Here is a 27,549-nt window from a genome sequence, read left to right on the forward strand (position 1 = left end):
CGGGTTTTTTTGTTATTTACCCTAAATAATATCTGTGTGATTTCGCGTCCACAATTACAAGACTTAAGTACACCATTACGATACTAAAGTACTTAAGTACATTGTCAAAAGTATTAATATTATGCAAAATTATTTCTCTCTTTATATTATTATACGTTAGAAAACTAGTGTATTATACAAGTTTAATATATATAATATACAATTATTAAATACTAAAGAGCTTTTCTTTTTTAGTTTTCAATCTATCTCTCTTAGCTATCAATGATTCAATGATTTTAAGCATCGACCCCTCAATAAAGGAGAGGTGCCTCATCATCTGGATGTTCATGGAGGACAAATATATTGAATTGAATAGTTAAAAACAATATGACACATTTAATTATTTTTTTTGTTTGGTTTAAATATATGTCAACGTAAACGAAATATTTGTACCAAAGGACACATTATTGGTAAACGGTATATTCCACAACCAAGGGGTTGTACGTTCTAATATCGCAAAACACAGATTTTGGCGATTTTAAGATTTTAGAAATAGGATACGTATAGAGTACAATGTGTGTATTCGTCAATAAAAAGGGTTACTATTAAGTCAACAAACGTTAATTGTGTATGACTGTATGTACAGGAAAATACTAATAGCTGGCGTATCACCTTTTTCATTCTTTTTATAATTGGAAATGATTATTAAGTAGTACCATGAAATAGACGTGCGAGTTACAATATAGATATTTTGGACCAAGTCACCTTCTAAACGCGTTGTTGATGTAAAGACATATGGACATCATTTAGCTAAAAAAAATTGTAATATTCGGCCTCTCAAATCACCAATATTATATGTTTTGTCTATATGCAACGTTTAAGGGCGATGAGGGGCGATTTTGACATGGAACCCCCCCCCCCAGGCGACAAACTGGGCGATAGGGGGGGGGGGGGGGTGTTTTCGTCGCCTGTGTTGTGTGTGTTATTATATATATATATATAAATATATATATATATATATATAGGTATTGGATCATTTCAGAAATTTTTTTACAGCGAGAAGTGAATGTGTAACTCCATTAATCCATAATTTCACTCCCTTTCTTATTGTGTAGGTGCGTATGTACGTATTTTTGTATATGTGTATGTATGTTTGTATGTGTGTAGGTATGTAGGTTTGAATGTGGCTCGGTACGTTTGTATGTGTGTAATTAGGTTTGAATGTGTGTAGGTACGCATGTATATGTGTGTAGGTAGGTTTGAATGTGTGTAGCAAAGACATAAATACAACCAACCTACATACATGTAAGTAACATCATAAGAAAATGAGTGAAATTAGATATTAATGAAGTCGAAACCATGGTCTGAGCTTGAAGATGTCTCGTTAGTTGGGCTTGGTGCACAATATCAGAGGACTCGAATGATGAGAAAAAAAACTCGACTCGTTTTGGAAAACCATCTTTGGTCACTTCGCCACGCAACTGATGTAACACAAAGTGTACACCTTTTAGCATCAAAGTATCCTCTTATTTTGGTAAAACTCCATGCAAATTCGTTGTATTCGGTACTTATTTGAGTTATTTATGAATTTGCAGGTCCGGGCGCCCGCCCGACGACAAAACGATGAAAAGATAGCGTTTTTCGAACAAAAATCAAGAATCTGCCAAAATGCATGACCATGCTTAAAAAGTGCATGACCATGCAGATAGCAAGTGTATGGCCATGCTAAGGAAGTGTATGGCCATGCTGAGCAACTGCACCATCATGCACTTTATGGGTATGATTGTGCACCTTTATCGGAACCCGTGCACATCTGATACCGTGCCAAAGTGCATGACCATGCTCTGAAATGGCACCATCATGCGCCTTATGTGCATGACGGTGCCACTTTATTGGAACCCGTGCACATCTACTATCGTTCCAAAAGTGAAACTACACCATCATGCACTTTTTGTGCACCATCATGCACTTTCGAGGGCACGGGCCTGTGTACTATCCGATGCCGAGGACAAGACACATTAATTTTGAAAGTGCACTAGTTAGTGCCGAAATGCACAACCATGCACTCTTTGTGCATGACCGTGCACTATTTTGGAACCTGCAACTCTGAGCCGCCGAAAGTGAAAGTTTGACTTACCCAAAATAGTGCACGACCATGCACTTTTTGTGCATGATCATGCACACACCCCGACCAAAAGCGGCGGAACATGCCGGGGTGCAACGTGATTGGACAAATACACAAGACACCATTTAAAGTGACAATATTTATTCAACTCATTTTTTTCAACAAATCAGTAATCAACACATCTCGTTCGCACGAACAAATTGATACAAGTAACAATTATATTATTCGTTTTACTAATACCCTAATAGTCTTTGTAACGTTTTCATCAAGTCCTCGAGTCAACAAAAGTCAAACCTGTAACATTTCATAAAATAAAGTTTGTCAACACAAAGGTTGGTGAGCAATTCATAAGTTTAAGCATATAAGTATATAGTAATAAAGATCCACAAAACTTGTATGCAAAACAATAAATAAAAGCTATAAATTTGGATAAAATAGTTATCGCTAACAAGTTAGCGACACCCAACTATAAGGGGTTGTCAAATAGTTTAGGATTTTATAGACAGTTGCTAAACACATTAGCACCACCTGGCTACAAGGGGTTGCCAAGTAGTCTAGGATTTAATAGTTATCGTTAATTGCATTACGTTAACGACACCTTGCCATGAGGGGTAGCCAAATGGTCTAGGATTTATAGTTCAACCATCCAAAAGCGATAAACACATAAGCCTATAAGCATGTAAGCATAGAACACCAAATCGAGCAATTATTCAAGTAAGGTATACAATCACGTTTGTGGGTTTAAGATTCAAGTATATAAAGCATTTAGTTTGATAAGTATGAAATGTCACCCCAAAATGAAAGATGGAAAAAGGGGTATGAAAGTACTCACCTCGATTGATGAACCGAGAAATAAATAGATAAATAAATGAAGCTCAAATGGTAAACGAACAGATCCAACTTGAAACGATAAACACCTTAGCTAAAATGAATAATGTAATATATATTAATGAACTTGAAACCATAATGAAACTATATTGGAAACATTGAACGAGGAGGTTCGGTTGTTAAATCGAGTTATCGGTTAGTTTGTTAATGATTAGAGACTCGTACTTAACTAATAATTAGAATAAAAATAATATCATTTTATTGGGACTTTTAAATAACTAAACCAATATTAAATAAAAACAAGACGAGCTTAATTTAAGAGTTCGGTTTTATAAAAAGAAAGAATTGATAATAAAGTTTATAATAATATTATTAATGATAACAATAGTAATGATAATAATAATTCCAAAAAGATATGTTAGATATATATATATATATATATATATATGTAAGATAATGACGGTAAAAAATAATAACCATAATTATTATTAATAATAGTTAGAGAATGAAGATCTTAATATTAATTCTAAACCCACTATTTAAATGGTTTCTAGCCAAAAGCCCAGAATTTAGCCCAACAGTGCAGACCCGTATCCATGTATGGGTGGATCTAGACGGTCCAAATTTATGGGTGATCCGGTTTACGCATCCTGTTTTCATGTTCTATCGACAATATTATTATTACTTGAGTGCAACCCAGCTTACCTCCATTATATTTTTTCTTCACAAAACAAGCTGGACCCACTTGATTTGTTAGTGGAAACTTACTCCAAATAATTATTTATGCCATATCTATTTGGCTCTAACAACCTTGCAGGTCCAAATCGTTATTCCATTTTTAGAATATGATTTTCTAAGTCTTACAATAATTTGAGTGCAGCTCCAATATTTGACCGATTATAAGGTCCAATATTTAAATGATATGCATCACTACACATAATTCCATTTATTGTAAAACTAGCTAAAACTGATTCTTAAGTTTCACACTTCAGCAATTTCAAATGAAAAACCATCTTTTTTTAGATTTCTTCCTATCCGAAGAATTTAAAATAAAGTTGGACACTTTACAATTATACCGAATCCAATCTCACATTCTACCATATTTTAAGCCGAACTAAACTTGTTTGAACCACCTTTTTATCAATTTTCCAAGCCAAATGATAAGAGTTCTAGGTTCTAACACCGTATCAAGGCCAAGATCCAAACTTTATAGATCTTACCTTTTTCTCCTTACACGAGCTAGATCCGGTTTGGATGAGGATTAATATGCTTGATCTTGCTTCACACTTGAGTCTTGCACAGAAATATGATGGAGTAATCTTCTTGGATCTTGATTTTTAAAGAGAGAATGGCTGAGAGAGAGAGACGGCGCGAGAGAGATAGAGAGACGGAGAGGGAGTTGTGGTGTTGGAGGCTCGCCGGAATTACGAGGAGATTATGGGTGTGAGGGTTACCGGAGGTGGTGGTGTTCGCCGGAGGTGGTGACCGGAGGCAGCGGCGGAGGTGGCTGGGGTCGCCGAAGTTCCTCGCCGGACGCCGGAAACGGCACCAGAAATCGACTGCAAGATGATGGGGGGGAGGCGGCTGATGGTTTTGTGGTTATGGTTAGGTCTTTTAAGTTTAAATATATGTTACGTATTTACATAAAATGCCCCTCAAGTTCAATCAAAGTTTAAAATGAGTTCAAAGGTTCTTAAAACTAATAATAACTTTACGAAAATCAGTTTGGACCCGTTATGTTTTTCTTAACGACCCTAAAATGTGACAAACATCGTTTTATTTATGATCGAGGTCTAAAATATTATTATATAATAATTTAAATAAAGTTCTAAAAATGTTGTGTCGGTTTTACAAAGTAAAAGTTTACAACAGGAAAACAACTCGAGGCCCGACTTTGACGAATGTCGCATTTGGAACCTGCAACTCTGAGCCGCCGAAAGTGAAAGTTTGACTTGCCCAAAATAGTGCACGACCATGTACTTTTTTGTGCATGATCATGCACTTTGACCAGGAGCTTATAAACACTTATTTTCACTTTATTTTGGTGGGTGGAGCCTTGGTGATTCTCTCTCAACCCTTGAAAATTAGTTTTTGTGTTCCTTGAGAGTTTGAAGGCTTCCACCATCCTCAAGATCCATCATTCCATTCTTCAATCCTTGCTTGATCTTAGTTTTCATTCCTTTATTCTTGAACATGTTTTGTAAGCTTATTTCTAGTTTGATTGTAGTTGTATTAAGCCTTATGGGCTAATTACTTTTGCTATCTAGACAATGTTAAAACTCTTATTAATGTGATATATTATCTATGCATGATTTTGGTAAAGTGGTTTTCTTTCAAGAATATGGTTGAATTTATAAGTTGATATTGATGGTGTTCATGCTTGATGGTGTTAGGCATTCATGTTGGAAAACTATGTTCTAGATGTTTGTTTGTAAACTTTGAATGTTCATGAAATCTTTGTTTACATTACTAAGTTAGGAATTGTCACACCCTCACTTGGGGCCTAGGCGTGTGACCACAAGTCGGTACCTTAATTTTGTAAATAAATCAGAGTTGCGGTTTATAACAGAAGTCTTTAAAATATTATTATATTGAAAACTTATTAAAAACTCGGGTTTAAATACCCGCTTGATAATTCAAATACATTTCTTTATAAAACATAACTCTTTTTATAATATTTTCAAATAAAATATCTGAGCCATCATATAGCATCTAATGACTATAACTCCAATCTTCTATTCCTTCTTGCTTGTTTGTTCTAACCTTTCTTGTTTCCCTATAACATGGGTGGGAAAATACGTCAGCACAAAGCTGGTGAATAACGCTGACTCTAAAATATCTTTTCAATACCTTTGTGAAACCAACAATAATACATTTGTGACTACTCATTAGGCACCCAACTACATTGGGATCAAATTACCCTAAGTACCATGTACAATTAATTATATACACAATATCATTTCTCAGAACAGTTCCGTAGACCTTCAGAGGCATGTTGATGATATGCATGGCCTCGGGGAAATGCCGAGTCACCATGTATGAATGGATCCAGACACAAGTATACTCTTAATTAGAGTGTCCATTTCTTATTATTGTACACAAAGTTTTTAAGGATTCGTAAATCCTATGCAAACATTCTGACTCGTTATAAAAGGTTTGGGGCGTATTCACATTTTCTGTTTATAATCAGTTTCTGATACTGATTCCTGTTTTCTGATTTCTGCTTCTTGTTTTGTTACCTCGGACCTATAGCACGAGAATAACATTTGTATAAATAACTAGATCATCGATTTAGCTTTAAACCTTTAGTCTATTTTGGTATAACTTCAACCTTGATAAAATCATTTTTTTATAAAACATTATGACCTTTAGTCCTTTTCTTTATTTACCAATTATATGTTACATTTATTCTTCAGAAAGAAACGTCTAAACTGAATTTCTTCTTCAAAAAGAAATATTAATTTCATAATTATAATCTATTGTATTATATTTCTTAGTCATAAAGAAATACTATTTTTGACTATAACCTTCGCTTAAGAAAAGTCATAAAGAAACTGAATTTCTTAGTCATATACCCTCGACTATGGTCTAAGCCATTTATAATAATAAAATAATAACTTAGGCAGAACCCCTTACCTCGCACGGGTATTCGGAGTTAGATATTGCTTATACGGGCATCACTTCTACTCTATACGCACGTTTATCGAGACATTCTTGATCAACCTTCATTGGCGCGCAAATCGAGGCAATGTGTAGGTGTCGCCGGGTCGTGCACGTACTTCAAGACGAAATTTAGGGTTATCTTTGGGTGGCACGCACTTCAAGGAAAACACCAGGTATTTGGCACGGATTACGAGGTAATTATTGTCGGGTCGGTGGCACGCAAAACGGTGTTCGGCACGCAAACCGAGGTAGAGAGTGTAAATCTAGAGAGAGAGAGAGAGAGAGAGTGGATGTGGGTGTGAGGGAATGAGCCGTGAGGCTCCCCTTTTATAGCCAATTTTGGATCCCATCGCGGTACGCGATGGGTCCCCTTTTTCAACACCGTCGCGTATCACGACCGGGTAGATTTCTGCCACGTGTCACCAGAGCGTGACACGTGTCCCTGAGTCATCACGTCCCATCGCGGTACGCGATGGCCGTCTTCTTGGACTCATCGCGTAGCGCGATGGATCCCTGGAAAATATTTTTCACTTTTAGTCCCTCGTCTTTGATAGCTTGTCATTCTAGGTCTAAATCTCGTTGTCCAAAAATACTAAGGCGGCTCGTGACGATGAGAGCGTGCGAAGTGGAAAGTGCGCCATCAAAGCGCCACATTGCGCCCAACGCCCTTCGCCTTCGCCGTCGCCTTCATCCTCGTCCTCGTCCTCGCCCGAGCCCGAGCCCGTGCGCGTCAGGTGCTACGCACGCTCCACTAGGACCACTTGGTGCATGATATTCATAAACGAATATTATTATGGAAAATCTTTTTCTTATAAAGAGCTTCCATTTTCTTTACCACTTTCCATGTGGGATGGACTCCATCTTCCTTATTTATACCTTAGTGGAATGCTTCCATTTTCTTACATCTTTCAATGTGGAATGAAGTTTTATTATTTTCCTTCATATGGGAATACTTAACTTAGGAAGTATTTTTACTTTCTTATTTTTCTTATATTTTCTTATTTAATATTTTTTATGACTTGTCTTTGAGATTATTTTTGATCTCTCAACTTTCCTAAGTTGTCAATTTTGGATCGAAATTTTGGGGATGTTACAGGATTGACTAGTAAAAATTAACTTGGTTATATAATTATTGATGAGTATGAAACTCTACACTTAATATTGGAAAATTGATGAGTGTTGTTATGATTCTTGACTTGGTGATGACTTGCAAGTTAAAGTTTCATAAGTTTATATTAATTTCATGAATTTGGCTACTTTAGTATAATCTTAGGTGGTTAGAATGTTGTTCATGCTAGCTTTCCTTTGATTATGAGACTTTGTTGTTTTGAAAAACAAGTTAGTCTATGTTTATCTCTTGATTGAAAACCCATCATGATGATTATTTGCTAGTATTAGGTTGCTTTATTGTAATCTAGTATTTATGTTTAGATTCATGATGTTTTACCATATTATTGCTATTTTATCATATTAGTAGAGTGGATTCATGTCTAGGTAGTTTGTTGGATTGATTATATTCTCGTGTTTTTACTTGCTTATTTTCATTGTATGCAAATTTAGTTAATTAAAAATTCAACTTAAGATTTACTTGTTCGGTTGGTCATTTACAAAGATTTATTACTAGAAAATTGTCGTGTCCATGGATTGGTACTCGGTTCTTACCGACACTTTATTACAAACGATAGGTACACTTGCCTTTCGTGTGTGGTTTAGTTGTAGGTGAAAACCTATTATAAACCCGATTTGTGTGGAACTTTTACTTAGATTTTTATATATATATTCACACACGTCAGCAACCTGGTTCAACTGAACGCACTGCTCATCAAGTTAATTTAAGGTGGAAAGATTTGCTCGGAATAGTAAATAAATTCAATTGTATTTTCAGCAAACGGTTGCCACCAAGTATAGGAAGGAACACACAGTTGTCGAAGAAGTGGTCAAGACAAGAAGAATATATTTTCGTCGTTACTCACCGAGTATAAAAAGGAACACAACAAAAAAAAGTTGTACACATGTAAAGGCGTGAGAGGTTTTAAGGACTCATATGAAATGCATATCCGTTCTTGAAATAGGAGCCGATATTTTGAAGATGCAGTCGTCTAAACGAATGAATACATTGGATTCTAACACGTACACAAGTTCTTTCGACGCCAAATATCAAACACTCGTATCATATTGCAAGCCGATGATGATTATGATCGCAAAAGAAAGGTCCGGACTTGATAAAAGTGATAACTGACTTCATAAGTCAATACAAGGAAAGGTCTACCAAGATCAATGAAAGTAAGTGTTGATAACTGACTTCATGTGTGAATCCATCGATGACTTGCCTGAGTCGGTTAAAGAAGCGGTTTTAGAAGAAAAATAAATATCGCGAAACATTGGAGATGAAAGGTTTAGTGTTTTTTTTTAATTATTGTTTTTTCTTTCCTTCAATTCTTGTACTTTTTTTAAATTATATTAGTATGGAATTTTAATTTTGTAACATCATAAAAATTTTGAGTTCAAAGTATCAACTTTCCCAAGTCTAGGCACTAAATTTGCCAAATTTCAAAGATGAGGGTTTAAACGAAAAATCTGATTTCCTGACCCATCGCGCTACGCGATTAGTCAGAGGAGAACCCCATCGCGTATCGCGATGGGGTACCTGACACATTGTGACACGTGTGCCACGTGGCACACGGTGGCACTATGTGGTGCCACGTGTCACCACGTGGCAACACTGCCGCCACGTGTCGCCACGTGGAGCGGTGACTTCTACGTGTCGACACGTGGCAGACCTACCCTCTGCGTCATCAAGCCTATATCGCGATACGCGATAGGCCTGCCCAGGGACCTATCGCGTAGCGCGATGGAAGCCAATTTGAGGTCTATAAATAGCGACCATGGGCATTCCATTTCTGCACACTAAAACCACAGCTCTCACTTCTCACTAGCTTCTCTCTAAAACCGAAAATCATATAAACGATTTGCCTCGATAAGCGTGCCCCGATCTCTTGTTTGTGTACACCGTTTCCTCGAAGTTTGTGCCACCCTCCACCCTATTCATCAAAGAAGGCATTGTTATGGCAAAGAGTCCCGAAAGACGTGCCGACGTGTGTTGAAGTCGGCATATCAAAGTTGATAGAGAAAAGTAAAGCGGCGTCGAAGTGCTGCTCAATTCTCTAGAGTTTCTATACGCCATTAAGGTTAGGCGTAATGATGAATTCAATATAATTGAATATTATATTCAAGGCTTAAGCCTTAAGTTGAGGTTATACTCGATACCTCGATAAAAGAAAAGAAAAGAAAGCATAACAAAGAAACGAATGAAAGTATGATTATGAATATTGTGATAACATATATATGTGTGTAAGTATATATGTAAATATACTTTGTTATGAAATATTATTTATTGAATAAAGAGTATTCTTAAATAATAAAATAAAAAGATTACGTTTATTGGAGAAGAAGAAACGTCGGGTTTCTATATAAACTAAAGATTTATAATTTACTTTTAAACTAAAGGTTTTCAAGTAAATAAGAATTGAACTAAAGGTTCAATCGAGGATTGAGATATAAGACTAAAGGTCTTTAGCCGGATCGTGTATCCGACTAATAAATATTTATACTCGTACTATAGGTGCGAGATAAAGAAAGGGAAAGACCCTTGGACGGTGAGTGAAGCCGATACTAAAGAGACAAGGTGAATACGCCCCCAAAATTTCACTTATTTAAAAATGAGTCAAACATGTTATTTGAAATTGTTTACAAGGAACTATGTGTTCCTAAAACCGTTATAAATAAAGGGTATGAACCTAGCCCTCAGGCTGTGGTATACGTATGTCTGGATCCTTACATAGGTGGTACTATGCGATGTATGGGCATGATCGCACCACCCTTGGTCGTAGGACGCTCTCCTGCAGGGAGTACGACCTTATGTGTATATTTACGGGTACTTAACTAAGTCGAACGCTGCGGTGTTTGCTGAGGTGACCTAGCGTAGAGGCTCATATTTATAATGTGTTATTTGACTTTTTTATTCCTAAGCCACGTTGGGCCGAGGCAGGCGTAGTCTCGAGGGGTAATAAAGTAAAAGAGTTATTTTTGCGTCAGCGTGTTCACCAGCATTCGTTGCTGACGTATTTTCTTACATTTTGCAGGTGAACAAAGTTAGAGCTTGGCATGACGAAGTACTATGATATCCGATGGCTCGGATTCTTTTTGTGAACTTAATGTTTTAATATGGTGGTTTTGTAAATATAAACAAATAACCTTTTGTTAACTTAAACGGATGTTTATAATCCCATCTTTTGAATATATATAAATGTTACATTTTCGATCCTTAAAGTTGTATGAGACTTCCGCAAACTAACGCAACTCTGATTTATTTGCAAACATGATACCAAGTTGTGGGTCACACTTCTAGGCCCTGGAAGGGGGTGTGACAAATTTAATATCTCGCTACTTTTATATGAAACGAGTTTATTTAATTAGGTTTAAAAAAAATAAAAAAATATATATATAATAGTTGAAAGATGGATTTCGATGAATAAAAGACATTTCCATGTTTAAAGAAAGTTAGGACTTAGAAGTGGTAAGGAGTGAAATAAGGTGACGTTAACATATATGTGAGAGAGCGTGAAAATAGTTAGAGATAGGGGGGAGGGGGGGGATGTGATGGCATCACTCATCACACACCCCACCCAATCAGTTGGTGTCACATCACCAACCCTAAATCCATCACATGTGATGGTTTTTTAATAGGGGTGATGGTGTGGTGTGGTGGTGTGTGATTGAATTTTTTTTGTTTTTTCTTTTTTTGCAACTTAAAAAATATATATATTTTACTAAAACTTAAAAAATAAAAACAATAGTTTAATAGAACATAATTCAACTTAAAATTTAGAAATAAAAAATAAAATTACAATAAACGTCTACTCATCGTCTGAATCCGGAAATTCCATACCTAGAGAACCTATATGCGCAACATGATCCCACCTCAACCGATGATGAATATCTTCATCCCGCAAGTCTAATTGGACATCATCGGGAACGGGAACTTGAGTCGGAGGATCCAGTACCCAATCTGGAGAAATTGCATTTCCATCTTCTTATATTAACATATTGTGTAAGATGATGCATGCATGCATACACATAGTTAGAGATCGTGGGTTTTTTCATTGCACGAACCGGTCGACTGAGTATGCACCATCTACCCTTTAAAACACCGAAAGCTCCCTCGACATCTTTTCTTGCCGATTCTTGCAACTTGTTGAACGCCTTTTGATTGGTCTCGACAGGAAACGAAAAGGATTTCACAAAAACAGACCATTGCGGGAAGATACTGTCGACAAGATAGTAATCACGTCTGTAATATCTCTCGTTGACAAAGTACGGACAGAAAGGTGCGGTGCCATCTGTTACGCTCTGAAACAACGGTGATGTGTACAGAACAGTGATGTCGTTGTTTAAGCCGGGAACACCAAAATAAGAATGCCAAATCCATAAATCATTTGACGCAACCGCTTCTAGTGAGATGGTCGGTCGTTTGATATCACCCCTAACATATGCCCCTCGCAACTCCCGTGGACAATTTCTCCATTCGATATGTGTACAATCGATGCTACCGAGCATCCCTGGAAAATGCCATCTAGCCTCGTGTGCGGCGTAAATACGTGTAATGTCGTGTCTTGTTGGTTTTCGTAGAAACTCTTTGGCATACAATTTTATAATCGCGTTACAAAAGAATTGTAGACATTCACGTGAAGTTCTCTAAGCCATTTGTAAGTATTCATCGAATTGGTCGGGTGGGTTATCTGTCGCTAGTTGACGAATAGCGGATGTGCATTTTTGAAGCGCCGTAAAACTACGTTTACCCCTCGCGTCGTAATATTATTGAAACCATGTTTTCGTTTGCTTCGACGTCGGCTACAATCTTTAAAAATAAAGATTTCGGCAAACGAAACCGTTCCCTAAACGTCTCGTCATTGTATTTCGGCTCCTCCACAAAATAGTCGTTCATTAGCACGTCGTGGGCATGTATACGATCACGCTCCATCATTTTTTTCTTTGGACGGCTCGGGCCTTCAAGTTCGTTATATAGCAACGGGAACCATTCGAGAATGTCATCGTCCGAAGACGAAGAGCTATCGGTGTCTAAGGGATGCAAGTAATTCGGGAATGCCATATTTTTTTGTTGTGAATGAAGGGGAGGTTTTTGAGTTGGATTTGTGTATTTTAAAGATATATTGTAGTTATTTATATAGATAAAATTTGTTTTTTTAATTTTCCCAACGTTCCAATTGTCATCCCAAACGGCTCCTTTTCTTGGTTTTCACCCTTCACCACGCGTGATGGTCATCACGCAAACTCCCTCCTTCAAGCGTGATTAGGTAATGACGGCGGTGTAGCAAATCCCATCACGCGTGATGGTTTCTCCATCACGCGGTGCCCCGGGTCACCTAAGAATGACACCTCCACCATTCTTAAAAAGAAGTACCTGCTTTCTTTGTAAAAATTCTAGACTATAATATTCCGAAATTGGGTTTTCTAATTATATCCGTGTGGTATTGCATAACCATCTTGGATATACAATTATACATTTTAATAGTCTTAAATTGCATATTAAACAAGTAACCTCAATTTGACATTAAAATTTAAAACTATAATTTGACCTTCCAATCAATCATGACTGTCGTAACGTTGTCAATCTTTCCGTGTTTAGTTGCATTAGCTCTTTCTTGATTATAGTAGTGTTAGTGGTATATTTTATAACTATGATATAGCCCGTATAACGCGTGTAACGGATGGTTAAAAAATTCAATAAAAAGATTAACTTTAATAATATACATAACATACTTTATAAATTCATAAGATATAAATATTGATAAATAATATTTGATAATTTATAAATATAAAAAATCTTATTTAATAAACAATAAAGTACATTTGAAACTTTGTTATTAATAATATAAATGGTAATAATATTAGTTGGCATTAGGGACGTGCTCAATACCGACCGGTACCGGTTACTGAAAATCCAGATCCCGAAAATCGTAAAATTTTTGTATCGGTATCGAAATGTTCGGTTCAGTACCGGTTTAAGTAAAGTCCGGGAAATACCGGTACCGTACCGGTACCGAAAACTCAAAACCACACATGCAGTCTTCCTACAGGCATGTTGGTAACAAAAGGCTAAGGTGTAGGGGTGTGGCCGGGTAGTCAACGGCCACAGGCCCGACACCCCGCTAGGCTCGGAAAAAACAATTTAGAATTTTTTGTATGTATTTTTATAAAAAAAGATTATGTATAATCAATGTTTCAACATAATTTCATAACCATTAGCTTGGTATAGTGACAAAGAGGTATGACATCTAACCAAGAGGTTGTGGGTTCAAGTCGTAGTTGAGACATTTTTATGTTTATTTTTATACACAAGTTTTTTACACAACTCAAATCATAACTAAGTAGTAAGTAAGGCCACTTAAAATTAAATTGTTTAAACAAAAAAAAATTTCTTTTACTTAAGGCTCAAAAAATTTTCGACTTCGGCCCAAAAAAAATTTCGTCTTTCCGGAGCCGGCCCTGCCTACGTCGTTTGGTACTTTTAAGTAGAGATGAGCAAATTCGGCACCGGTAATGATTTGGTACCGCCGGTACCAAAGTTTTGAGTTTCGGTGTCGGTACAGTATAATACCAGTATTTTCTGAATTTTACCTTAAATACCGGTACCGATATTGAACCAATAACGAACCGGAAATTTCAGTACCAATATCAAGAATGTGTAATTTTCGGGATCGGGATTTTCGGTACCAGTACGGTACCAATCTCATCCATACTTTTAACATATAAAGGAGAATGTTTTTATTTAGGTTAAGTGGTCAATAATTATTTTCACTGAGTTCATAATCGTTGGTCACCGTTTGTTTATATGGAGATGTTTTTACTAGGTGGGGTCCCCAAAATCTTCTTTTGTCGTATCAAGTCGGGTTGACAATTTGATTTGTTTTGTATTCGTTTTGAATTTTGAGGTTGACCATTTTTAATGGTAACTTTACGTACATTTTGCCCGAAACCTGATAGTCAAATTACAAGGAAACACAATAGAACTCTGTAAAATTTATCCACCCTGAGAAAACCTACAAATAGAGAGCCATCATTTGCACGCACAAGCTTCACTACTACTTCTTCTTTGACTTTGCAATCATTTGCACATACATCTAGCTAGTTCAACCTGACTTTGTCAAGTCCATTGCTAAGGGCTAAATCTAATTTTAAATGTAGTTGTAGACCCGCAAGACTCACCTTCAACAGGGACGTCTGCCCGGTTGGACCCGCAAGAATCACCTTCAACAGGGACGTCTACGCGGTTGGACCCGCAAGACTCACCTCGAAGAGGGACGTCTGCGCAGTTGAACTCGCAAGACTCCTTAAAAGAGACGTCTGCGCAAAGACCAACTGGATCCGCAGGACCAACCATGCTCAGAGACGCGACGTCCTTACGCGCAGTACGCTAGCTGCTCCCGCAGGAAACGCCTCCCAATGGTCGACGTACTCCGCCTGTTCCTGCAGCTACGGATACTAGCCATCAGGGAAGGCTACCCGCACAGCAAGGCTACACGCACAAGGCACTAACTCTCAAATAATTCAGTAATGTCACCTGAAGAGGGAACGAGCAAGCCGGGAATACTCCCGCCCAAATGAGCCAGTCCGTACATTACTGGAGGATCTTTTGTACTGTACCTGCCAAGGTATGGACAAAAGATCTGACCAAAGCTGCGACAGCTCACTGTGATAAAGGAATAGTACACAGCCGGCCTGGTCACTATCAGCCGGTGCCTACTCACCAACCCCTGTCACTATCAGCCGCTGCATACTCACCAACCCCTATCGTAGCACGTGCATAGCCTGCAGTTGGTGGGAAAGGAACAGTACACAGCCGGCATGGTCACTATCAGCCGCTGCCTACCCACCAACCACCAGCATGGCACGTGCGTAGCACACAGTTGGTAGAACAGGAATACTATTCAGCCGGCTGTACCTGCTTGGAAACCTACCTTCGACTATAAATACTCCAACACCTTGGAACGGTATCATCATCTTATCACATCTTATATCTCCATATATTATCTGATATCTGCTCTAGTCATTCTCTTAATATACACTTATATTCAAGAGCAATCTAGTCTGATTCTCACGCCGGAGGGTGGTCACAAGGAGGTACCCACCCCCTTCTCAGTGACGAGCTCACGGTGTCTGTTTTGCAGGTCATCAGAAGAACAACCATCTTGCCGGAACTAACCCTCGTGGGAAACATCTACTTAACCCCCAGATTATCCGTAATCTGCCCGGGGTCAATTAGTGTTTCTTCAATTTCCAAAATATTATGGATTCAAATGGATTTTTGGTGATATACGCTTTATATAAAACTCAAAACTAATTTATATGGTGTTGCTTGACATTGATCACAACTATGTAGGTCCCCACATAAGGTTATTATTAGTGTAAAGATATTACTGCGGTTTTATTATTCCTTGATTTGAGCCCAATTCGCTACTATATACTACAAGTCTTAATAAAATTTCTGCCTTAAAACTTAAAAGACAATGGAATATTGGAAATAAAATTAATGAATGATTCAAAGGCACTAATAAAAGAATTAATCCACTAGACTAGTACTTTAATCTCGTGTTATGAATATCTCTGACTAGATGCATATTTTGTTTGGCTGTATCTAATAGTGTTGGCAAAATTTGACTTTTGTCTATTTGTAAATTTGTAATAGCTCAATAGTCAACAACAAGACTTTAGGCAATATATATTAATGAAATAAATAATTCCATCAAAAAAATATATGCAAGAGGGGGTGGCAGGTACGACCTGCATGCCAAGCCAACTCTTGGATTACGTAGTGTTTCAAATAAATAAGAGTACCAAAGGATTAATTTATAGACTATATATTAATCCACTACAATACTTTAATCTCATATATGGATATGTTTTACTGTATCACTCTTTTATAAATTACTTAATAGTTATTTATTCGCTAGATGCGTAGAAGAAAAAAATTCTATTTCATTATGTTTAATTACTAGCTTTTTCTTCAGTTAGTTATTAGTTTAATGAATTATTTTTTTTAACCAATAATGTTTCCATACTTTATTATTTAGAAAAAATACCATAAAAAAGATTGCAATTTTATTTAATGTGAGTTAAATATTGATGTATATTTATTATTAAAAAAATGCATTTTTGAACAAAATATAATCTACATTTTGCAAAATTATGATGGTTAACCTTATAATTGTGATGTTAACTAATAAGTAGTGTTTTAAAAACCGGTTCAAACCGGCCGGTTGAACCGGTTAAACCGGATTTCGCACAGTAGGCCGGTATTTTATGCCCGGTTTTTTTGGCCGGTTTGCTAGAATATCGTACCGGCGGTTTTTACCTTAAATACCGGTTTTTACCGGCATACCGGTTTGAAGTACGAGAACTTTTTTGATATTTACGGCACATATTTGTCCAAAGTTACTTTTAACCCAACAATAAACATTCAAACATGTAAACTTTAGGACTATTTTTTTAAAATTGAGTGCTTTTGTTTTATTTTTTTAATATAGATTAACTTTTGAATTATTTTTTGTCATGAGATCATTTACTTTTGAGTTATTTATAGAGTCGAAGTTGCATTTATAGAAAATTATAAGGTAAACTATTCAACCGGTTGAACCCCCGATATAACCCGGTTCAACCGGTTATACCATTTTTTAGCCGAATCCGATACAAGTAAAATACCAGTTTTTAAAACATTGCTAATAAGTGTGTTGTCTTACGGTTGTTATCTCATCATAACAAGACATCTATACGGTACAATGAAGGTTAATTGTTAAAATAAGAACAGACAATATATATATGTTGATATTGAAACAATATATGCATTGTTTATTGGAACAATACTTTGTTACGCTGAAACAATCTTTTGTTAATAATAGTACTAATTAATTTTAGTCAACAAAAATCAGCATATTAATTATAATACTGATTGAATCAATGTAACCAATTAACACATAGAGAACTTATTTTTTGTTAAAAAAACACACCGGTTAAATGGTAGCCAAAAATCAACACACACTGCATGCGTTGAGTAGTGCGTCATTGTTGACTTAGATCATCGACGCATAGTAGCTCGAGATCAACTATTCTCATCAACGGCCATGGCTGCCATTTCATCCGAGGCATCACAAGGTCACCAAAAACCCACCCAACGTCGCTAAACAGCCCCCAAGAACAACTCTCAACACAACCGCTGGTACCCCTCTAATCATGGCGGTAACATGCGCTCCTAGGGCCAAGGGCCAGGTTCGTCCAAACAACCCAGTGGGGTACTCCACCTATGACTAAACAATAATAGATCCGAATAATATGCTATTCTATTGAAAGATGATTTACAAAATATATTCAAATAATAACAATATAATTGTCGGTTAATAGTTAGAACTGGAGATATATGAGTTAGAAATGTTTGTTAACTGGATGAGCCAAGGCCTCAAGTACGTTGTTGAAATTTCTTTTTCAAGAGCTAATCCTTCGTTGGCAAAGGACAAAACTGTTTCATAATTTTTAATACCCAATATGAACTAGCGAAATGAAGACCAGTAACGCATGGAGAAGTAGGTGACTGTTTAACATATTGTTTAATGTTTATGCAACCTCACCATTGACTCCTATTTTACAATGTAACCCCTATATATAGATGATGTATCAACCCTTTATCAATCACAGTTAACTAGCACTTCTTTCTCCTACATAATTAATTTGTTACTTGTTAGAACTCACATACACAAATGGCTTTATCAAGCTTTACGTTTTTGTTTAAACTTTCAACTTTTACATTATGTATGTTGGTTCTGTTTGGAACAACTTCGGGTCAACTATCTGCCAATTTCTATGCTAGAACGTGCCCGAATTTCCGTTCTATCATAACAAGAGCTGTGAATACGGCGGTGTCAAATGAAGCTCGCATGGGAGCGTCATTGCTTCGTCTTCACTTCCATGATTGCTTTGTTAATGCAAGTCTCTTTCACTTCATGATCACATATTTACGTTTTTTTTCTACTTGAGTTCGGGTCATTATTGTTATACATATGTTATATTAGCTAGCTCATCTCCTAGTTGAGATATTCTTACGATCTCACTACAGTACAACATAATATATTTCACTATTTTATTAGTAAAAATATATATTTTTGCATTTTTTATAAGACTAATATAAATTTAGAAAAAAGTGTTAAAATTGATTTTAACCTTTTTTCTTGCCGGGGAAAAAAGTGTAACAAAATAATATTTATTCTTATGCGTGTTTTATTAATAATGCGTGTATATGCATGGAAAAAGTCTTGTAAATATTTATATATATATGTACACTTAGACCATGTGTAGTCATAAAGCCTTACTCCCAGACATTATGCGTCATGTGACGCCCAGTCAGAGTTATAGTTTTTTGCAAAAATAATGTGTAGTCATAAAGCCCCCATAAAATCATAACTTTGTTATTTGTTTTTTTATTTTTTTTTATTTTTGTGCCTTCCACCAGCGTTATACACAAAACGCTCAAAAAAAATTACCCCAAAATGCTGGGGGTAGGGGGTGGAGTGTGCCCCGGCGTTATAGCCCAAAACGCCTCCGATAACTCTCCATTACGCTTGGTCTTATAAAATTATCCATCCTATTCACAAGTATAACTAGAAACCTATAGATTGCTTTTTCAATTTTTATACCATTTTGAATAGTGCGTAGAAAAGTTTGTCCAGTCACTGTAGGTATATCTTTTCTAGATTCTTTTGAACAACCAACTAAGATCCAAAATGGTTTGAAGTTTGAACATATGTAGGTAGTTGAAATATCCTAATTCTATTACTAATATAATATCCACTTACTACTTTGCATGCCAATTATTGGCTGAAAACTTATCCTATTTGAATAGATTATTGTCTTCTCTCTTGATGTTTGTAACTTGTTGACTTTGAGATGTAAGCTTTTAAAAATATGCTCTTAGTAAGTTGAAAATAAGAAATATATTCCTAAAAGTTCACAGATAAATTTATTATAATCAACCATTTAACTTTTGTTCTTGCTTGTGTAACAAGTTAATATTTACTGATGCATGTTTTGATCATCATTATTTACATGTTTATAGTAAATTTTAATAAATACTCTATTTGAATAGGTGACCAAAGACAGCTTTTTGATTTATTTTCATTTAAAATGTGGTAGATAAATTAATTGTATAAATGTGTAGGGATGTGATGCATCAGTTTTATTGGACGATACCGCGAATTTCACAGGAGAAAAAACAGCAGGTCCAAATAACAATTCAATTAGAGGATTCAGTGTCATTGATACTATCAAAACACAATTGGAGCGTCAGTGCCCTGGTGTTGTTTCTTGTGCCGATATATTATCTGCAGCTGCTAGAGACTCTGTCGTGGCAGTAAGTAAAACTAAAGAGTTCAATAATGAATATATATTTTTCTTTTTAACTGAAAACAAATTTCACCTGACTTGGCTGATCTTAATTGTTATTATTCTTTTAACTTTCAGCTTGGTGGGCCAGGTTGGAATGCTTTATATGGTAGAAGGGACTCAACAACAGCAAGCTTAAGTGCTGCAAACTCTAATCTCCCAGGACCAACTTCGAGTCTTAGTGCCCTTATCTCATCGTTTTCGAACAAAGGTTTTACTGCTAATGAAATGGTAGCTCTTTCAGGTTAGTTGCTATAACATATGAATTTTTGTAAACAACAGCTATTGAAGTATTATTATTTCTTCAATATTCATTTCTTTGTTTTTCAATGCAGGAGCTCATACAATTGGTCAGGCAAGATGCACGACATTTCGTAATCGTCTCTACAATGAAAATAACATAAATGCACCGTTCGCAGCGTCAGTGAGACGAAGCTGTCCTTCAAGTGGTGGTGACAACAATCTCTCACCACTCGATTCTTCGCCTAGATCTTTCGATAACAGATACTTTAGTGATTTGATTAACCAAAGGGGATTATTACATTCAGATCAAGAGTTATTCAATGGAGGTTCCGCTGACGCGCAGGTGAGGACTTATAGTTCGAATCCACGTACTTTCTCTCGTGACTTTGCAAATGCGATGGTGAAGATGAGCAACCTTAGCCCTTTAACCGGCTCAAGTGGTCAAATTAGGACCAATTGCAGAAGAACGAATTAAACTCGTCTCTTTTTATATGAAAAGAACTGTTTAAGAAGCTGATATACAATCAGTAATTCGAAAATAATGTTTTTCCTCTTTCAAGTTTCATGTGTTGTATTGTTTGTTTTTTGTCATCTTGCAAATCATGAAGTTGTAATTTATGCAAGATGTTTTGTTGTAATAATTAAAGGTGTTTTGCAAATGTATGTTAGTTTTATTTTGGCCAGTTTTCAATGTTAATGATAGAATAGTACAATATTACATTTTATATATAGACATAGAACTCAAGTACTTTTAATACTTTAAATCCTAATGAAGATAAACCTAACATCAGGTTCTTTATCATTCATAGTGTGTTTGTACATAAATCCGCGTGGAACATTAAGATAAAAACTAAGGCAAGGAATAGATCCGGTAAACATATGAGGAAGTTGCTCATATATTGAGAGGAACTAACATTAGAGCTCCTAGTGTACTACATCTTCTCTTGTGCAAAAAAATGTATTAAGTGAAACATAATCTACTCGAAGATTATGATACGACCCATCTTGCTCCCCGTAATTCTCGTGTCACCTCACATTATCATGCATATGTTACCATACACCACGCAATCCTAAGACATGTACACTATTGGTTTACTTATATTCCATTCTGTTAGTTTCCTTTCTGATTATTAAATGTAGTACTCCTAGAATAGTCTGAAATGCCCTGAACCCATGGTGTCTCTAAGGTTGGATTCACTCACACAACATAGTTTTTATACCACAAACAATAACCTAAAAGCAGCGGAAACATCTCATCAAATTAAGTCAAATGCGAAACAAGTACAATAATATTGTCTTGAATACAAGTTTGACTACTACGAATGCCAGTGTTCAGCCCGGATAAACCCGTCTACATGCCGACTAATCCTTATTCTCCGCTAGCTAACCTGTCAACCTGATTTGTATACAATAAGTTAGCCTCGTTGAATGAGTTTTAGCTTTACTAATCTTACTCTTTCTAATTCGATTATCATATAATATAATAATATACGTGCCTGAAACATAAAACATAAGTGTAAAAAAATGTACACTGCATCCATAGGCTCGCCTATTGAAATATAACTTAATGGATGAGTATAAATTAATTGGCTAAGTCTACCAGGTTGATACTAATGTCGTAACACACCTAACGTACAGCCAAGTGACCGTTGTCATTTACTCGTTCTGTACCAATTGATCAGTTTCAAATAATGCCAAAATGGTAATGCCCTACCACATCTACCATAGAATGACATGCTTTCATCTCATGAGTAAGTCCTCATGAAAGATTAGTAGATTAAACCATTCATTATACTTACTAAAAAGATACTTTCAAAACTTTTTTTTTCTTTTATGCACTAAATAACCATACCCGTATGCACTCCACTCCAAAACATAAATATAAAAAGGTCAATCTAAAACTAACCTGATCATGCTACCTTGATGATCACAAGGTAAACTCCCTCTTGGGATTGACTACTTGAACATTTGTACAAGGGTCACATAAGAAACCATTATTCTTATCCGTATTAACACCTTAGAAACCATTATTCCATGTATCTATATCTCTTTTATTGGGTTTAGTTTGTAACCCTCTATAACTGCCTTGAGTAGGAGTACACGTGTCGGATGTGAGAGGCGATATAAACAATCGGCTGTCAGTGTAATCGGCCTGGTGACAGATTTATTCGGTTTAATCCAATTAAATAGAAAAATGACCATTTTGAGAATTTGAAAAATCAATTAGCCATTCAAGAAATTTAATGGGTCAAAATCTAGCTATTAGTCAACAATTTAGACAAACACTAATGAAAAGCATTTAAAATCTTTGATTTTATCACTAATTAAAACAATTTCTCGTCCTCCATTACGAAACTTATTATTTATATCACACAATTTCTTTCGTTGTTTTATCTTATTATTAAAGAAATGCAGGATCGCGCATTAATTTAGTTTTTTTGGTATCACACTTGCCTATTTAATACACTATTTAAGTCAATAAACGTTACTTTTCTATGTAAGTTAATAAAAGTTGGTACTTCGTTATGAATAATTCTTTTAATTGCAAATCAATCGTTAATGAGTAGCATGAAATGGTCTTTGGATTTACAATGTGTTTACATGGAGATAACATCAATATCTAGAATATAAAACATCAGTGTTTGGACTAAATCACCTTGTAAACGCGTTATAGATGTAATGACAAACTATTATCACATGGAGATAATGTTGACTCCAAGTTATCACACGACGTTTTCGTGGAAAATCAAACCAATGTATAAGACATTTAAGATATACATATATTTATTTGAATTATATTTAAGATATATAATTTATTTTTCTTTAATCAAAGTATTTAAAATCCAAGACTTCTGGCCATTTTGAGTAAAAAACCCCCCATTTTTTTAGTACAAATTCTTTTTAATGGATATTTTCTTTTTTAAAAATCAACTTTCAATTTGTTTTAAAGTGTAGCCTGGAGAAAGAAGATCGGTTGATCTTCTCCTCATGCGGCTAGCAAGAACTGCGTAGAACTACTAACTATTTATCTAGCATGTAGCTGGGAACAAAGATCCAGGTGGAACATCCTTCCTAGCGGCAGTTCTTGTCCACAAGTAGAACTACTAACTCTTTCTAGCCAGCTTCAAGTCCACAAGTCATTTACGAGTTGAGTAAGGACTAAAGACTAAGAACTCGCCCTTAAAAGAGAGACGAGGGGGGGGGGGGGAGGGGGGAGGGGAGGATGAAATCACCACTTCAACAGGGAAATCCCTCAGAGAAATTAAAAAAAGAAAACCAAAACGAAAAAAACCGCTCTCTATACCATTCCCAGGGTATGGAGCCATGTCGGTCGTTTGGCAAGGCTGTCTCTTGGAGGCACTACTCCCAAGGAGCCGAGAAGGGACGCACGAAGTCTTATTAACATCAAACGCCCCCTTTACTCAATCATAGTCGTTTCGTCTTACCTTAATTTTGTAATTTTGGTTAGGATAAAAGTTGTCTCAAAGGAGTTTTGGACTCAAGAACTATTCTAATTTTAGCAATTTGTAAGTTTTGTGAATTGTTTGATTCAAAATTATTTATTAATTTGCTTATATGCTTTGAAATGCTTTCTTTAAGAATGATATACTTTTCGGTTTCATGCATTATAGTGATGCTTAAAGCACCCTTTATTTACATTTTGGTTTCAAGCGTTATGGTGATGGTTAGACAAAGTGTCGGTGAAAATGTTTACAAACAAGAATTATCCGATGGCCAACAATTCTTCTCCGGCGAAAGTCACAAAATTACCAACATACTATATGAAAACTAGTCTCTATATTTGGTGGCGGGCATGGTTGGAAAAACGGACATGGTTGTGTTTTGATTGAGAAATTACAATTTGGCCCTTTATGTAATGAAAATGGTTTAAACTTAACTATAACTTCAAGTATTATTATTGTTATTAGTTATCTAATTAACCTTTAGCCCTTGATGTCGAGTGGTTAACACACAGTCAACTGACGGAGGGGTTCGTTTGTGCCTGCCTTAAAAGTACAGGGATTCAAATCACGCAGCATGATAATTAGGGCTTCATTGTACGCTGGTCCGTTAAGTATAGTGACGCAAATCGTATTTTTCTCTAATAATTAGCATATAAAGCTAAAAAAGATAATAAATCAAAAAAACTTTTAGCCATTGTTCTTGCAATGAAACAAATAACGGCCCACCATGTACAAAATTAATGTATGTATTAAATAACATTTGTAATATTTATTAGTTAGAGAATATGTTATGTATATACGTTCAATATATAACCTACCATCTTGTAAAATCTTAACTATATGTATGATGTAATTTCAATATTTTACACACACAAAGGTAAAAAATTTTTGGTATCAGCGCATTACCGTCAGTCACCGTCTATCGGTTCAAACTTGTTCTCTTTCACCCTTACAGCAACAATCATCATCCACAATCATATTTATATCTTTGCAACATCACAACGTTGCTTGATTAGCTCTAACATGATCACCAATCGAAGAACAAATGAATGCTAAAGAACAAATTCACAGTCGATATGTTGTCCTCCAACTCTCGATGCTGCTAACTAAATCGTCATAAAGCCCAAAATTGCCACCGCTAGCCCCTAATCTCTCGTTGCTGCTAAACGCATCCTTTGATACTTCAATAGCACTATTGATCACGACATGCTTATCTGTCAAAACTTAAACTCTCATCTTCAAGCCTTCACTAATAGGCATTGGCAAGGAACATCGTTTCTACATGCCTTCAAGGATGGTAAATGAGTTGGCTACCCATATGACCGTCGATCTATAGGTTGGATTTCCGTATACATGGATTCCAACCTCGTCTCTAGATCGCATGAAAGTAGAGGACAATTTCTCAGTTATCTATATAAATTGAATACAAAGCTCAAGCTGACATTGTGGCTAAATTATTATGGTTGTAAGCTCTTCTAAATGGACGTGAGGCATATACAAAAGATACCCCCAACCTACGGCGTGACAATATTGGTGCAACTTTCCTTGTTGTCAACCCAGTCTTTCATGCACGGACAAAACACGCTAAGATTGACTAATATTTTGCTCACGAACAAGTTGTAAGAGGAAGTTGTAAGTATGGTTCATAAAGACTACAGATCAAATTACGAACATCTTTACAAAGCTCCCTGCCAACACACGGATTCATATGTTCACGAGAATCTCAATAGTCGCCGCTAATGCTCCTTATCTGGGTGAAGATTCAGACTTTATATTCTGGCCGTTGATAAGATAAGGATCGAAGGGATGATATTTTATCGTACAATCGGCGGGATTATTTCATCTTCCCTCCACCACGTCTTTCTCTCTCTCACTCTCGATCTTCTCCGATTCTCTGTCTTCCCTCCGACGAACACCACTGCCTCTGGGATTCTCCCTCTTTCCCTCCACCAAACAACACCACCGTTGCTTATTCCGACAACATTCTCGGGCGACGTTTCGTCACCAAACTACAAGTCCCAGATTTGGAGGTTTTAGCCAATACATGTTAATTTAGGTATAATACATGTTGATATTTCGGATTTTAGGTTTAATACCTGTTAATTTTGTGGCTTTTAGGTATAATACATGTTAATTTTTTGGTTTTTAGGTTCTGTACATGTTAATTATGTGGTTTTTATGCGTAATACATGTTAATTTTGTGGATTGTTGGTACAATACATGTTAATTTGTAATTTTAGTTTAAACCGAACCCGAATTCGAGCCCAGATTTTGTGTTTGTGTGTATATGATGTATGTTGTATTGTTAAATAAACGAGCCTATGTACAGTTTGTGTATATTAAATGATAATAGTCTAAGTGAGCCGAACCTGAGCAATGGTTGGTTCCGCTCGTGGCCCACTCGTTTAGCTAATATCAGAACCCGAACTGGAATTCGGTTGTCATTTTAGTCCCTACATATTGCATTTTGAACGGGAAATCAGTGATGAGGTAATGAATTTAGGTGTTTTGTTGTCATTTAATCAAAAGAAAGGCAGTAAGCGTTCCTTAGCTCTTGCAAGATAGAAGTGGGAGATGTAGAAGTTGCAGCAGCAGGTTGTGGTTAAACGTCTCGGCTTATTCCTCTTGTTCAAAAAGGCTTATTACTGTAAGTTCTTTTATATAGTTTTCAATATCTTACTTGATGATATAAGTAATATGAAAATTTTATATTGTTAAATGTGATTCAATTATAGATACAAACAACGGTTTATTGCATCATTACCTCCTTTCCGTCGTGCTTCTGCTGACCTCACAAGACCTGTGTTTACAGCCACAGGATTTTATTTATGTGCAAAAAAGCATAAGGTATGACAACTTTGTAATTAGAAATATAAGTTTATTAATTTAACAGACACTGATATGTAATTACATTTATTCCATAGCTTAAGGTGGACAAGACTAAGTTGACTGAACTTTCTGGCACATCTAAAGATGAATTTTCAATTGTAAGAATCAATTTAATAATATCCTCAAATGTCACTTAAGAAATTAGTTTACATATATTGAGATACGGTGCGTATCAATGCAGGTATTTACTTCCATGAAGGATCTTTGTCATGATGTTTTTGGGGTGTCTAAGAAAAGGATCCAAAGTCAAGTAAACAGAGGTACTTAAAATAGTGTTACCATTTTCATGTTGTGTTTGTACAAGTTATCAATTTGATAAAAGTAATATAAACAAGATGAAGTTTTGCAGATTTGTTAGATTTCTTACCCAAGAAACGACAAGATGAGGATGGTGTATACCTTATTTTGTAGGATCAATTTCATGCTTCAAGACCCGAGATTTATAGCGCATCCACAAATCTTACAATTTACGGATTCGAAAGAGGCATCAAATAAAGGAAACAAAGTTGATACGGACGAGATATGGACTAGTTAGTTTTATGTTTTAAATATTTGACTGGAAACAAAGTGTTTGTGGTATACTTTAATTGTTAATTTCTTCTATGTTTGAATTAAACAAATTTATATATATATATATATATATATATTCATTGGTTGCGGTTTGTATTTGGACAAAATTTGAATATATTTGTAGTAGCTGCAAAAAGCTGGGAATACCGGAAGCCCAAAAAACGCGCGAAAAAAGGTATTAGCGACGATAATTGATGCAATAGCGACGACTTTGTCGTCGCTAAAAGCCCATCGGAGCTGGCATTTTGGATTCCAGCCAAACCTTAGTGGCGACAAATTCGC

General features: G+C 36.0%; 2 protein-coding genes across 2 annotated transcripts; both read left to right on the forward strand.

Annotated features, from left to right (window-relative positions):
- The first annotated feature begins 18,287 nt into the window (after positions 1–18,287).
- LOC143531403 (cationic peroxidase 1-like) lies at positions 18,288–21,057 on the forward strand. The gene is made up of 4 exons (XM_077026711.1): positions 18,288–18,648; positions 19,878–20,069; positions 20,180–20,345; positions 20,437–21,057. The coding sequence occupies exons 1-4, from the start codon at positions 18,424–18,426 to the stop codon at positions 20,817–20,819; spliced, it is 966 nt and encodes a 321-aa protein (XP_076882826.1). The 5' UTR covers positions 18,288–18,423; the 3' UTR covers positions 20,820–21,057.
- A 5,236-nt stretch (positions 21,058–26,293) lies between these two features.
- LOC143531370 (origin of replication complex subunit 6-like) lies at positions 26,294–27,108 on the forward strand. The gene is made up of 5 exons (XM_077026676.1): positions 26,294–26,298; positions 26,544–26,655; positions 26,733–26,795; positions 26,879–26,957; positions 27,047–27,108. Exons 1-5 carry the CDS (start codon positions 26,294–26,296, stop codon positions 27,106–27,108), a joined length of 321 nt encoding a protein of 106 aa, XP_076882791.1.
- Positions 27,109–27,549: the final 441 nt, after the last annotated feature.

The sequence above is a fragment of the Bidens hawaiensis genome, unplaced genomic scaffold, assembly GCF_021521415.1.
Source record: "Bidens hawaiensis isolate Kalapana, Puna unplaced genomic scaffold, B.hawaiensis_p1.1 tig00009159_1, whole genome shotgun sequence".
NCBI classification, from domain to species: domain Eukaryota; kingdom Viridiplantae; phylum Streptophyta; class Magnoliopsida; order Asterales; family Asteraceae; genus Bidens; species Bidens hawaiensis.

Coding starts and splice junctions, on each gene's coding strand:
- LOC143531403 (XM_077026711.1), top strand. CDS start 18,424: ATGGCTTTATCAAGCTTTACGTTTTTGTTTAAACTTTCAACTTTTACA. Junction 20,070..20,179: donor CTAGAGACTCTGTCGTGGCA/GTAAGTAAAACT, acceptor TTTAACTTTCAG/CTTGGTGGGCCAGGTTGGAA. Junction 20,346..20,436: donor TGAAATGGTAGCTCTTTCAG/GTTAGTTGCTAT, acceptor TTTTCAATGCAG/GAGCTCATACAATTGGTCAG.
- LOC143531370 (XM_077026676.1), top strand. Junction 26,656..26,732: donor TATGTGCAAAAAAGCATAAG/GTATGACAACTT, acceptor TTTATTCCATAG/CTTAAGGTGGACAAGACTAA. Junction 26,958..27,046: donor CCAAAGTCAAGTAAACAGAG/GTACTTAAAATA, acceptor GAAGTTTTGCAG/ATTTGTTAGATTTCTTACCC.